At 41.2% G+C, this 15560-nt stretch overlaps 1 protein-coding gene across 1 annotated transcript in view; it reads right to left on the bottom strand.

The window, feature by feature from the left end:
* Herc2 (HECT and RLD domain containing E3 ubiquitin protein ligase 2) overlaps positions 1-15560 on the bottom strand; it is a 181134-nt gene that overhangs the window by 95501 nt on the left and 70073 nt on the right. Inside the window, 13 exon segments of the mRNA XM_032893506.1 lie at positions 2505-2687; positions 4506-4698; positions 5237-5424; positions 7278-7469; positions 8362-8513; positions 8629-8765; positions 8840-9013; positions 9508-9564; positions 9566-9642; positions 14026-14221; positions 14307-14434; positions 14541-14673; positions 14893-15107. Of these exon segments, the coding sequence (XP_032749397.1) occupies positions 2505-2687; positions 4506-4698; positions 5237-5424; positions 7278-7469; positions 8362-8513; positions 8629-8765; positions 8840-9013; positions 9508-9564; positions 9566-9642; positions 14026-14221; positions 14307-14434; positions 14541-14673; positions 14893-15107 (2025 nt within the window).

The following is a 15560-nucleotide window of genomic DNA, read 5'->3' on the forward strand; positions in this document are numbered from 1 at the left end:
TGACACTGACACAGTGCACATGCTCACTTACATATATGCACGCCCAATCCCTGCTTCCAGACTATCACATACTATCACAACAGAAAGGGACCCCCAACCAAGTTCTCAGTGCAAAGGAGATTTACTTGCACCAGAGGGACAAATGGCAGGGAATAAGAGACAAAGAGAGGAGATAGAGAACAAAAGAGAAGGGGAAGAGAACAGGAGAGGGGAGAGGAGGGCAGAGTGCAGCTGGATAGAGAGAAGACAAACGTGGCCCATAGGCAAATGGTGGTTTATAAAAGTAAAGGGGGAGTGAGCTGTTAAAGCGAGGTGTTTAAAGTTTAATTGGACAAGTTAATTAGGTGAGCCAAAGGAGGCTTTTGGTGGCAGGACTTCAATACTTTGATAGCTGGACCTTGGTAGTCATCCTTAGGAGAGGAAGTGCCAAATACAGGAATGGACCGTGGTAGCTTTAGGAATATAATCTAAGGTTTCTTAGGAAGAAAGAAAGAACGAGGAGTAGGGCAAGGCCTGCCAGAGTCATGTCTGCCATATTTGAGCTGGCTGGAGCCCCTTCACTGACTGTGCACACTCATTTTTATCCTTCACCCACTTAAGCATGCCAAACTCAAATTTACACTCACACTCATTAACATGCCTACATATCCTCAATCACTCCTGTACATTCAAGCATACTTCACATACACACTCCTAATTACTCTCATACTTGCACTCACACAACTGGAACATACATACAAGTTCATTCATCCTATAGCTGATGTGACTATTTGCCCACATCAGTATACCCTAACATTCATTCACTTACATACTTACACAATCACAACGAAACACTCAAACATATACCTTCACGCTCCCAACACAGAATCACTGATTCGGTATGAGAGCTGTTCTTGGTTGTCAACTTGACTACATGGAATTAACTAAACCCAAGACACTAGGTACAGCTGTGAGGGATTTTTCTTGATCAGATCATCTGTGGAAGGAGACCCATCTTAAATCTGAGCTACACCTTCTGGTGGCAGCCTATATAAAGAACACAGAACAATGGTTCTTATCCTTCCTAACGCTACAGCCTTTTAATACAATTCCTCATGCTCACTGCTACTGGTATGAATCTGATAATGCAAGACATCTGGTATGTGACACTTGTGAAAGGGTCCTTTGACTCCCAAGGGGTATGACACCCCACTAATTAAGAACCTCTGACATACATAAAGGAAGTGTTTGCTCTTTGCCTGCTTGCCCTTACTCTCACTAGCAAGTTCATTCCCTCACTGGTACCAGGATCTTTGTGATTCTTGCATAAGCTGAAGATCAGCAGAGACATTCAGTTTTGTGGACCAAACAACTACTGGACTCTTGGACTTTCGGTTAGGAGACAGCCATTGTTGTAAGTCAGACCAAATCCTCTAAGCTACTCTAACAAAACCTGTTTTTATTCTGATAGATTAAGCCTATCTGTTCTATTTCTCTGGATAACTCTGATTATAACACTCAGCAATGATAACACATTCTGTTTCATATCAACATACTGAAATTGAAATGCTCACACAGAGCTAACATACACTCATTCAATCACAAATGTATCCAAACACATTCATGTGCATTCACATTCACAAACATGCTAACAGTTACATATGCTCTTTGATAGTCATACATAACCGTATGCACATAGAAATATCCATCCCACTTCCTCATGTTGTATTTGCCATTGGCACTTAATCAGAACACCAGCATTTGACCCTAGTTGGAAATAAAGTCTACGCAGATTAATACTAAACACTGAGACAACATGCTAGATTGGGTTGAGACCAGAGCAAATGAAAGATTTCCAGAAGAGAAAAGGTCATAAAGAGATGTAGACTACATGAAGACAGATACAGAGACTCCAGTGAGGTCTGCAGCACATGGCTCTGTGGACAACCTGCCTTGCGGATTTCTAATCTCCAGAACTCTAAAGAAACAACATTATTGGTTGACTAGTTCTCACCCATACACCTCTCCCAACTCCCACCCCCATTCGCATGTTAAAGTGCTAATGCTAGTATCTCAAAATGTGATCTTGTTTGGAAATGAAGTCACTGAAGATCTAAATTAGATCAGATGAGGTTAACTGGCATTCTTGTAAAAAGAAAATCTGAAACACATGCACATAAACACACATGTACAAAGGAAATCATGTGAACGAGAAGATACAGACTAGGTTGATGTGCCTACAATCTGGAAAATGCCAAGCAAACCGCCAATGCTAGAGGAGCCTAGAACAGATTCTCCCTGGTAGCCTCAAAAGGAACCAGCCCTGCCAGGACTTTCTGTTGTTTATTATACCTTGTTTATAATGCCTTGGTACAGCAGCCACAGGAACCTTATTACATCATTCCTCACACGCATGCTGATTCACATTCTCACATCTAGACTTACCCACAAACACACAAATATGAGAGATTTACACACATATATACATGCTGAGGTTCTGGGGCCCATAATTATTCATTTCATACATGGCTTATCTGTTGTTCCGCTTTCCACTAACATCCGAAGCAGTCCACACAAAGTCTTGGTGGCCTCACTCTGCATGATGTCAGCATGAACTCCAACAGAGAGACACAGAGTTTGCAATAAGTTAATAACGCTGGTCAGCATCATCGCTGTGGGGTGAATGTTCCTTTCACCTTGTTCTGCTTCTGAAAAGGAGGATGGCAATGAGAAATGACAATCCCAAATAAAATTGTCCATGGATATTATTTAAGGTGTTTAATATCACATTCTTTATTCTTTTCAAAAACTTGAAAATATTTTAGGGTAGTTCTGGGTTCACAGTAAAATTAAGAAAGTACGGAGATCTAGCAGACTGTTTTTTTAGAATTTAAAATAGGTGGCCACCTGAATTCAGTACTTATAAGACTGATGGATGACTTAGTTGTGTTTTACTACTAGAAAGGGAAACATCTTCATGAGAAAAGGTGAAACTTAGAATTTATTTTCTTTCTCCCTTTCTTTTTTTCCCCAAGAGACAGAGTCACATGGTTGCCCAGCCTAGCTCAAACCCCTGGCTCCAAGAGAGCCTGCTGTCTCAGCCTCTCACAACTGCATCTGGCTGCCCCAGTCATTTCTGTCTTCACCTTCCTTTACAAAACGAGATTTGGGGACGGGGGGTGTGCAGGTATTCATAGAGACCAGAGGAAAACCTCAGGTGTCTTCTTTCTTCGGGTAACATCCATTTTGATTTCATGAAACAAGGAGGGCTTTCACAAAACTTGGGAACTGCTGATTAGGCTAGCATGTCTTGCCAGTGAGTCTGAGACCAGACCAACCAGAGTTCTGATTACAGTCATGTGTACACTGATAACTAGGGATCTAATTCAGGTCCTTGTGCTTAACAAAAGTACCCTTATGGATTGAGCCATCTCTTCCACCTTAAAAAAAATGAGACTTTAGAGTAACATTCTGTTTAAGCAACCTTATTATATAACTCAGAAATGAAGAAATGATTGCAAGGTTTCCCGTCTTATCACAGACAGAGACGACTTATCAAATGTCTAGGAGCTATAGATTGAGTGAAGGCAATTGACAGACCACTTCTGGAGCCAGCCAATCTATCTGTGGGACAAGAAGGCCATCACTGTCACAGATCTACCTCTTCCCTGGCTCTAATTCTACAATGAGGAATACTCCAGATACAGCTGAAAGGGGGATACATGTGGTCCAGAGGCACATACTATAGCTTGGATCCACTTCCAAATTTTCTATGTTGCTAGATAGGTTGAAGTACTCTAAATCAAAGACTATGGAGGTGCTTAAATGAAGCAGGTAGGGCCATACCTTACAACTTGAAGCTGGTGGAGGAAAAAGCAAAGGGTTCAGAACAACACAACATAACACTGAATCCACCATGCTACTTACTATCAGGCTTTGGCCAACCACACAAACCAATCAGAAGTAAGCTAGGACCAGCAAGCTGGCTTAGAGGGTATAGGTACTTGCTTCCCTGCCTGATAACCTCAATTTGCTCCCCAGAATTTACATGGTGAAAAGAGAAAAGTAAATAAATAAATTGGTTTTGGTTTTTGAAGGATCAGCAGGTTGAGATATCTGCCACCAAGTCTGATGACCTAAATTAAATTCTGAGACATGGTTGAGGAAAGGAGAACTGACTCCCTAAGCTGCCCTGTAACTTATAGACATGCAGATGAGCATGAGTGTGAGAGTGTGTATGGGACCAAATTTAAAAAGTAATACTGCTCATCCTGTCTTCCATCATGCTCTGAAAAGGCCATCAGGAAGTAAAGGTTAAGATACATTAGTTTGTCTGGGTTACTAGATGTAGAGCTCCCTTTATACAGCCATACCAGAATCTTGTGTTTGAAGTGCAGCCAGAGCAGTGTCTCAGATGAATCCTGACCACTGTCTAACTTTCCAGAGGGAAATGACGGCTATCTAACACATGCACACTTTGCCCAGCTATCTTGAACTAAAACTAAAAGACTTTGTGAGTCACCCACCAGAGTCATCCTCTGTGTCTGAATCCTCTGCAGAAGGCTGTGATGACACAGGCAGCTCCACCAGCTTCAGGTCATACTTTCCTTCTTTTCCCATCCTGTATGAGTTAGTGCTGCCTGTGTCCCACTGGACCCTGATCCATCCATCCTCTCCCAGCTCACCAATTACCCGGCCTAGGCCTGGAGGAGGCCCATCCTGAAAAAGCAAAAGTACAAACCAGGTAAGAGAGTGTGTGTCCACTCAAACATACCTGAAAAAAATGTACAGATATTATCTTTAAATGCCATGAAGTCACATGCTCATGTTTCTTTGTCAAAGAAATCGGAGACATGGAGTGAATTCTCTCAACTAGAGGACTCTCTGAACAAATGTATTGAGTGTCTAGAAATGGAAGTGGTCTTTCCAATGACTTTGATCACTTCCTAGGCCCCACAGCAATACTCTGTCAACCAGTCCAAAGGAAGAAAGTTGTTGATAGCATGCTATTACTTGATCTCAGACAATTTCACTTCTAAGAATATTGTGACAAAACCCATGCTTAGCAGTATGGCCGAGAAAATCCACAGGATATCACGGGAAGCACAATGTCTTGTGTAGGTTTTATTGTTCAGAAATCAGCAGCTAAGTCATCATCAATCTTACAAGTCCTGAATTCAAGCAGCCACCTACTCTAACTTCCACTGATTGATTCATTGGTAAGATGTGCTTAGATGTTAATGAAATTTCTGAATACCTGGTCACCCCACTTCCAATCTACCCCTCTCATGACCCTGGTTCCAATCTTCATCATAGCAGCCAGTTCTGGCCCTGAAACAGGGAGCTGAACGGGAGCAGTTTCCTTCCTTGTTTCTTCCAACACTGTGGCAGAGGCTCCCCGGGCAGAAGCATTCATGTCGTCCTCAACACTGTCACAGGTAGGACCTATCAGAACATCAAACAATAGCAGACCCTATAATTACATGCACTGTCCTATTTTTATTATTTTTTTAAACTGTGTGATTACTTGTGTGTAAATTATGTCTAATGTGGGTTTCCACATATGGTACTTGAGTTTAAAAGAGGGCCTCAGATGTCCTAGAGTTGGAGTTATAGGCAGTTGTAAGCCACCCAAAACATGGGTGCTGAAAACTAAGTGAACTCAGATCTTCGGCAACAGTGGTAAGTGCTCTTTTAACTTCAGAGCCATTTTTCCAACCTCCAATACCCTTTTTTATGGACACATCAATAGTAGCACTCAAGAGAATCATGAGTTCAAGGTAGACTGGTCTACACAGAAGGATCCTGTCTCAAACACAAATAAACACATACACACACACACACACACACACACACACACACACACACACACACACACACACACACACAGGGAGGGAGAGAGAGAGGGAAGGATGGAGGAAGGGAGGGAGGGAGAGAAGGAAGAAGGGAGGGCAGACACAAAGATCAGGAAGAACTGGTTAGCACTAAGTTTAAAGAACTCATACTGAAACCTCATCCAGGCCTTTAGCTAACCATCTACAAGGGTCTTTCCTCGCTCTCTGTCTCCATCCATTGGGGACTGTAGATTCTAGCAGGACTAGCAGGATCTGAACCTCACCTCACCCTTTGTGTCAGTCTGAATATGTAAGGGCACTCTCTACCTGAGAGCCCACTTAGCCACCACAGCCTCGGAATCTGGTAGGTGACCTTAACTCTCCTCAGTCCTTTGCAAATCCCCCAGTCTCATCCCTAGCTGTAGCAGACTGTGTGAAGGGGATCCTTAGCTGTAGCAGACCATGTGAAGGGCCCAGCCTACCTTTCTAACTGTACTCTCTGGGACTCTGTTAAACCTCACGACACACTCAGCTTTTCTCCTTCCTGTGGATCCACTCAGCCGTCCCCTTCTAGCTCATCCCCATTCCTTCATATCAGTTCCAAATACCTAAGAACAGGTTCTATCTCAGAACCCCGGTGGCCAGACCCCACAGGAACTCAGAAAACCCAAACATACGTTAACCTGAAGATTAAAAAAAACGTTAGGAAGTCAAACAAAAACCTCAGATATAAGCCTCACCAAAAGAGTAAGAGAGATAAGACAGAATCTCAAGCAGTACAAACAAAATGGAAGAAATCGATACTTCAGCGCCCACCCCCCCCCCCAAAAGTTAAGTCTTTAAAAAAAAAAAAAAAGCCAGGCACAAAGGAAATTTGAGATATTGTGGAATGACCAAATCTATGACTAAAAGAACAGAAGAAAGAGAAGAAACTCAGATCAAAAGTTTAGAAAACATTTACAACAAAATCATAGAAGAAATCTTCCCTAACAAAGGAAGACTCTATTAAGGCATAGGAAACAAACACAACACCAAATAGAATGAACCAGAAAAGAAATTCCCCATAATAACCAAAACATGCATGTACAAAAAAACAAATTTAAAAGAGTGCAAGGAAAAAAAAATCATGTAACATATAAAAGCAGACCCAACAGAATAGAAGAATACCTGAATTTTAGCTTTCTCAATGGAGACTCTAAAAGCTAGAAGGGCCTGGATTAATGGTCTACAAACTGTTTGAAGACTACAGATTCCAGCCCAAACAACTACACCCTGTAGGATCTAAAGCAGTCAAGGACACCAGAAGAAAACCTACAGAATCAACAAAAGGCTCACAGAGACTCAACAGCCAACCAGGGGGCCTACACACAGGACTGACCCAGCCCCACACTGCACATATGATATATGGATAAAGAAAAAGTAAGTCACACTTTACTAAAGGACCCAAAGCCAATTCCAACCTACCGATGAGCTTTAGGGCTGTCTGTGTGAGTGCCAGCGTGCCTGAGTTGAGCAGGAGGTCAAGGTTGTTTGCACCATGTTGCAGGGTGAGCATGCTGAGCATCACCAGAAGAAAGCGAGCTTGTGGGATGGTTCCCAGACTTGGTCCCGCTGGGTTCTCATTGGTAATGGTTTGTAGGGGAACAGGCTGGATACCTAAGAAGCATTAACATTCATGTGAATTCCTTATTTCTGGGAACAATATGCATAATCCCTCACACTGGAGTTTGGTTATTAGTTGCTTGTTCATTTCTGTATTTTTTTTAAACATAATGTAGTTAGGGCAGATCTATTTTATTCTATGATATTCCCATTATCTACATTCCACACACTGCTATCTCTGTCTTCAATATACAGTACAAAGTGGGTAAATTAAGTTAGCTCAGTAGTAAATTCTAGTATAGTTTTCACCAGCACTTTGTAGGTAGACCTCTGTGAGGTGAAGGTCAATCTGGTCTAAATATTGAGTTCCAGGCTAGCAAAGGCTACATAATAAGACCCTGACTCATAGTAAGACCCCAAAACACAAAACGAAACAACAAAAAATTGCAAACAAATACCAACTTAAAAGTGTGGGAATGACCACCCCAAGTGTCATTATACAATAGCACGCTAAAGTTTAAAAAAAGTACCATGATGTTTTCTAAACATCTTCGGCCATCTTTCACTTTACTACTACACAACTAATCTTATCATTTCTCTACAGATACTCAAATTATCTAGGAGAAAAGTATTAGCTTGGGAGACTGGCACCCTAAAGTATATGGTAGAACACTCATAACAATGTAGTTTTCAGAATATTTTGAGATTATTTATTCTGCCAAATTTCCAAAGTTCTATTCTCAATCTTTAAAAGAAAAAAAACCAAAAAACAAAAAAACAAACTGAAAGCACCTAAGATTGTTGAGCTGATGAACAAGTTTCCAAAGCAAAAGTAACCTTTTTGTAAACTTACACAATATATACTTAAAGTATATGGCACTGCTGAAACCCCATAATATCAGTTTTAAAATGGGGACTTTGAATTATCACTTTTTGATCAGCTCACCCAGCTCTTTAAACTTGGCACTTGCATCCATCAGAACAGATCGAATATTCTGAACTGCCCAAGCATACAGCTTGCCAAAAGTCACTTCCAGCAGCATCCGATTAAACGGTGGGATTAAATCCACATCCCTCAAACAGTCTGTAAGTGGTTCCCTTTCAAACAAAGAAAACAGAATTTGACCTGGGACATTGCCAGACTCTTAACTTCAAAAGAACATTAGTATGTTGTCAAGATTCCCATAGCGAGAAAAATTTTATAAAGCTTTACCCTATATCAATTCCTTCAGGAATGAGTCTTTGCCATCCACAAAACATAGCATACTGCACAGACGGAAGTAAAAAACTTTTGGCTGCCAGTTTCAGAATTGTATCTATCCCTTCCAGACGAACCTCTGCTCTCTCCAACTGCAAAATAGCAATATTTATAGTCAGTGCTCTATCTGACTCAATACAAAGAAGCGAGCCACAGAAAGTCTTACCTGTTTCAGTAGGCACTTCCGCATTTTTTCCACATCTACCGGCTCTTCTTTAAGGGCAAATTCAACAATTGTATTGAGGAGTGCGGATTGTGGGTAAAGGCCCTGCACATTTTGTTTTAACCATTTATATTTATGAACCCCTGTAACTGTATTCAACAATGGTTGCCATTTATCCTAACAAAAAAGAACAATATACCCCATTAGTTTACTCTATTACTGTGCACTATAAAAGCTCTATAAATGTAAACAAGATACCAATAGTTCTGTTGTCTTTTCACTAGAACTAGAAGCCAAAACATTGTAACACAAGTTTGGAAAACACTCTGTCACTGATATTTTAAATTGATTAAGTAACAGATACTACTTTTAAAAATATCAATAGCCTCGGGAACCAATAGTTTCTCAAGCAAATAGGTAAATGAGTGAATGATTAAACAAAGAAAAAAGATGCAATATAGAGTCCAAACCAAAAGGAACTAGTTTCCCAGCAGTGTGACTGGCCAGAACACTGTCAGCCACGGTTACTAAGCAGTCTAGGACCACACTTCTAACAGCAACACACCACACTCAGTAGCCTACAGGTACGCAGTACAACGGCATGGTACCAGAGATTCATGTGTGTGCAGTGTTTCTACAACGCAATCTAAGAATTCCAGAACATACTTCACCTTGGGAGACTTCATGGAAATGGGTCTTTTGTCTACATTTATAGGACTATGAGGCAAAAACACAAGCTTCTTCTAAATCACTCTCTTCATTTCCAATTTTTTCTTCCCCATCAGTAGATTCTGGTTTCTTAGGAACTATAATAAACATAAGAATCATTTATATAACTTTTCATTAAGAAATACTTTAACATGCAAAAATAAGTAAGTTGGGTTTGTTTTGTTTTGTTTTGTTTTGTTTTGTCAGCTTGACACAAGGCAGAGTTTATCTGAAAAGAGGGAACCACAACTGAGAGACGCCTCCCAACACTGGACTATAAGTCCTTGATGTGGGAGACCCCAGACCACACCATCTCCTGGATGGTGGTCCTAGGCTCTACAAAAAAATGAGCTGAGCAAGTCATGAGAAGCAAGTCAGTAGTCAGCACTGTCTGTTTTCAGTTCTACTCCTCTCTCCAGATTCTACCTGGAGTTCCTGTCCTGACTTCGCTCCATGACAGAGTGTGGCCTGCGAGTTGTAAGATGAAATTAACCTCTTTCTCTCTAAACTGCTTCTGGCCACAGTGTTTTATCACAGCAGCAGAAAGACAAGGAAGGTTAGTTATTTTCTTCTTAAAAATCACAGAATAGCATCATCAGCTGTAACAATGACAAAAGTAAGATTGATCAGTGAGTCTCTTGTGGCATCGAGAAACAACATTCTGCCATATTATGTCAGGGACAGAAGGAGTGAGGCGTTACAACAGAGAAGAGCCCTCATGAAGAGCGAGACTTCCTGAAGAGCAAGGGTGAGTAACTAAGTCTTCGAGGCCATTAAGTCCTTTGTATATGTGCACATTACAGTTTCTACAGCACAAGATGCAGCTACGGATGACATGAATATAGACAGGTGGAGGCAGGCAGGAACTGGTGCTGGAGCTCAGCAGAAAAGGCATGTGCTGCCAACCCTGATACTGGGAGTTTAATCCCTGGAACCCACATGATAGCAGGAAAGAACAGACTCTTGCAAGCTGTCCTCTCACCTTCACAAGTGTGTCATGGCACTTTGTTCACATGCACATGTGTTACACATAACTAATAATTTTTAATTACACTTTTATTTATGCAAGTTGCAATTTATATTTCTTGAATTTTCATGTGTCAAAATATTATCTTTTTTCTTACTTCTTATAATTTAAAATTGGAAACAGCCAATCTTAACACATAAACAGGGCAAAGGCAGCTACAGGCCACATCTGGCCTCCAGTCACTGCTTGTCCTTGCTGCACTCCTGCATGTCTACAACCATCAGTGTGTAAATAAACTGCACGCCTCTTCAGCTAGCCTCATTAGTCAGGAACACTAACACTGAATTTGCATGATACTATGTGGTATTTCTTCCCTGTCTTAATCTCTTTAAAGTTTTTAGCCTAATTCTGTTCAATATAATAATATAAAGAAGAAGGACAATATATATAGGCATAAAGTATTAAAACAGAGTGCTGGATTGTCCAAACTCTGCAAGCTAACAACCAATGAAGAACACTAGAGCTTTTCTGGAAGACCTGAGTTCAATTCCTAGAATCACCATGGCAGCTCATCCTTGTCTGTAATGCCAGTTCCAGTGTATCTGGCATCCTCTTCTGGCCTTCAGGGCAACAGGCATTCTTGTAATACACAGACATATATGTAAGCAAAACAACCATACACATAAAATAATGTTGTTTTTTTTTTTTTTTTAAAGGAAGGAAGAAAGCAAGCAAGCAAGATAAGCACTAAGCCCCAACAACAATCTCCTCACAGCTTCCAGTAGGACTGGGACGCCACCCCAGCCACCAAACTTTTGACCTACAATTTGTCCTGCCAGCAAAATGTGCTAGGATAAAGTGGCACAGTGTTTGTGGTAGTGGCCAACCAATGACTGGTCCAACTTGAATCCCACAAGAGAAGAGGGATCCAATGCCTGACACTGCCTGGATAGCCAGGAACCAGAGGCTAGGTAGCCCAGAGACCTGGGGTAGAATCAAACTCAACTGGCCAAAAAAAAAAAGGTCAATGAAATGACTCCGAATGATACTCTGCTATACTTGCAGACTGGAGCCTAACATAATCATCATCTGAAGGCTTCATCTAGCAAATGATGGGACCAGATGCAGAGACCACAGCTAAACATTAGTGGAGTTGGGGGAATCTGAGGAGGAGATGAAGGAAGGATTGCAGGAGCCAGAGAGGTGAAAAACACCACAAGAAAATGCCCCACAGAATTATACCTGGGTTTACAGGGGTTCACGGAGACTGAACAATCAGAGAACTTGTATGGGTCTGACCTACATCCTCTGCATGTGTATTATATTTGTGTACTTTGGTGTTCTTGAGTGGGGCTGTCTAACTTTCTGCCTGCTTTGGGGACATTTTTCCTCCTTCTGGGTTGCCTTGTCCAACCATAATATGAGGGGAGGTATCTACTCTTATTATAACTTGATATGCCACGTTTGGTTGATAACCCTATGAGACCTATCCTTTTCTAAAAGAGAAGGAGGAGTGGATCTCGGGGAGAGAGAAGGTAGGGGGATGGATAGGGAAGAAAGGAGAGGGGAAACTGTGGTCAGGAAATAAGAATAAAAAGGAAAGAAACGAGAAAAGAATAGCCTCTCATTAAAGGCGTTTTGGCTGGGATCAGTACAACACCCCCATAATACACAACCACAAAGGCAGACTCAGAAAAATAAACTTAAGACCAGACTAGGCTACATAGCAAAGCCATGTGTCTGAAAAATGTTTTCATGTATCTGTATCCTAGGGCCATGTGACCAGTTTACCTGGTGTGGTGGTTTCATTATGCTTGCCCATGGGAAGTGGCACTAGGAGGTGTGGCCTTGTTGGAATAGGTATGGCCTTGTTAGAGGAAGAACATCATTGTGGTGGTGGGTTTTGAGATGCTATGATTAAGTTCCACCAAAGGCAGAAGAGCTAATCTTCTCCTGATGGCCTTCTAATCAAGAGGTAGAACTCCTGGCCTCTTCTCCAGCACCATGTCTGCCTGCACACTGCCATGCTTCCTGCCATGATATTAAACTGAACCTGTGAACCTGTAAGCTTCACAACATTAAAAATGTTGTCCCTTATAAGAGTTGCCTTGGTTATGAAGTCTCTTCTCAGCAATGGAAACCCTAACTAAGACACCTAGATAGGTGATATTAGATTGTGACTTAAAGACATCACCTAATTTTGCTCTGGAGCATTGACATCTGAGTAGCTGGTGTCAATCATACAAGTCCTACCTGCCTATTGGTTCTTACAGTCATCAACAGAAACCTTGAACGCCAAGGTTCAGGAAAGTTTCCCTGATAGACACTAGCACTGTGAGAACTAAGAAGGTCTACATGGGATCCCACAGCGAGGCTGCACTGGAAACCTTGCCTGATTTGTTCTGAGCTTCCTCACATATATCCTCCACTTTGTAAACACTCTTTTGCATCCTTCTGCAGTGACAAATCATTAACTATCAGCATAAGTCCATGTTATCAAGTCTGACAATGTGCTGGGGACATGGCTCAACACCAGTATCATCAGTCATTTCTACAGGTTAATTTCTTTAAAAGTGAGCTGGGATACAGAGGGAAAGAGAAGAAAGGGAGGGCAAGGGAAGGGAGAGGGAAAGGATGAAAGACAATGGAGAGAAAAGGGCAAAAGAAAAAGAGATTGGGGAAGGGAAGGGGAAGAAAAAAGGGAGAGGTTAGGAGAAGGGGTAGAAAGGAAGAAGAAAGGAATGGGAGACAAAGAAGAAGAAAGGGATAAGGGAGAGAAAAGGGAAAGGAGAAAAGAAAGGAATGGAATAAAAGGAAAAAAAGGGAAGAAAACTAGTTTCTAACATCACAGAGTAAATCTAGACACACACACAAGGAAGTCAGGGTCCAGAAACATGAGGTAATGGAGTTTGAGACAGGCCTGAGATCTGGTTATGACCTTTCCACAGTGTCAATAACTGTGGTCAACTGTGGTCTAGAAAGACGTGTATTTGTCTAGAGTCTTTGAGGAGAGAATGACCATAGCCAAGTAAGCTCACTATATTCAACAGTTATAACAATTTTGCTTTATTATTACAGTTCATCTCATACTGAACCCAATTAATTATACTTGGTACTAACTGCAGTTTGAGCATCCACTGAAGGTCCTCAAAACTGCAGGTGGTACCTAGCACAATAAATAAGATAGAGGAAAACTATTTTACCAGTACTTCACAACAATAAAACATTTTCTTACAAAAGTGGCAAGGTCAAATCATAAGATGGTATGTCCCAATAATCTCATTACCAGGACAATGTTATGAATTTTTTAAATCCTTTTCCTTATCAACTTTCTAAATTAATCATGACTGCTGCACTCAATCACAAATACAATACTGTGACAATACATGGAAATACCACAGGCATTTTGATAGATACATGCCAGTATCAAAAACTTCCCTCTCAAGTCACAGACTCAGCCGAAGGTTTAGAAAGTATAACTATATCAATATATTCTAACATTTTACATTATTACCTCTCTTTTTCCTTCTTTCTCGAATGATCTTCTGAGCTATCCTCCTCCAACGGGGTAATGAGCCTAACAGCTTAAACTTAGACATTATAGAGAGGTCACTACAAACAGCAGGTCTCAATTCATTGAAGAGAAATCTCAAGCGTTCAATGACAGGTGCACACACCTCCTTGTAGGAACGGCCCTGTTCTTGATGAGTCTGCCAAGGTAAACAGGAAAATGAACTTAATATGTATTCTGGCAACTGTCTATTCAGCACAGAAAATGAATTAAAACCCATTTACCTTAATGAGCGAGCATTTTGCTTGGTAGACAACTCTGCACACATCCACCACAGATTTGGGCAATGCTCTGTGCTTCACTTGCTCAATTCCGAGTGTGCCTACATGAACTAAAGATAATGCCACATGACCTGGAAAAGACATTTTGTGAAAGGGAAAGGTAGGAATTAATGTATAATGTATGCCATTTGAAAGGTCTACAATGTAGTTAAAATACGTGACTACTGAGGTCTGTACCTAAATCTTCATGTTTCAGGAGGCAGCATAACAGAAGACGGCCAACCTCTTCCACAGGATGCTCAGGAGGAAACGTGATTGGTGTGGTCAAGTGGCACTGTCTACAGTACCTTTCAATTTGACACAGAAAGTCCTGCAAGAAAAAGGGTCAGAGATAACCTCAGAGCCATGAGTAAATCTTCACAAATCCCAACATGCCACAGTTGTAACAAACTTTTTCCAACAGGTGATATATAGCTCACTTTTATGAATGCAGAATCAATTTTTCACCTCAAAACCAAATCTCCAAATAACACACAAAGTTGTGCTGTGTTGAAGATACAGAATACTAAGTCAGAAGAATCTAGCTCACCTTCACATTGTAATCCTGGATGTTATTGTCTGCGATGGCTTGCAGGAATGCCTGAGAATGATCACCCAAGGCCCATCTGTGAGAACATAGTCGGGACTTGCTGATGGGTGTGCCCCCAGGAGAGCTACAGTGGTCCTCATCTTTCTCTTCATTGTAGCTGTAGTGAATCTGGCTGGTCTGTAGACCCCCAGAGAAAATCGATGACTGCAGCCACTCTAGAAAATGTATAAGTACTCGTTAAAGAGAAACTGAAGTAAACTCTTCAAAAATAAGCACACAATAAAATAAAATCCTGAACTGAATACTCGATCTCAAAAAGGAAATTCAGCATCATTCATAAGTTACTAACACACTTACATTCTCTATACTAGAAGTCTCTGATTGTCCAAGATACCTAAGGATGATGTGATAGTTTGAACCAACATCCTGACACAGTGTAGAATCACTTGAGAAGAGACTTCCAAGAAACTGTCTAGATCAGATGGACCCTTGAACATTTATGGCAGATTGCCTTCACTGCATCTACTGACCTGGGAAGACCTAGGCTCATGAGTGACATCATTCTCAGGATTTGGGTCTTGGACTGAAAGTGCAGACAATGAGCTGTGTAGAAAGCATGAATTTATTCATTTTCTCTGCTTTCTACTGTGAGAATAATTAGCTACTTC

The sequence above is a fragment of the Rattus rattus genome, chromosome 2, assembly GCF_011064425.1.
Source record: "Rattus rattus isolate New Zealand chromosome 2, Rrattus_CSIRO_v1, whole genome shotgun sequence".
Classification (NCBI taxonomy): Eukaryota; Metazoa; Chordata; class Mammalia; order Rodentia; family Muridae; genus Rattus; species Rattus rattus.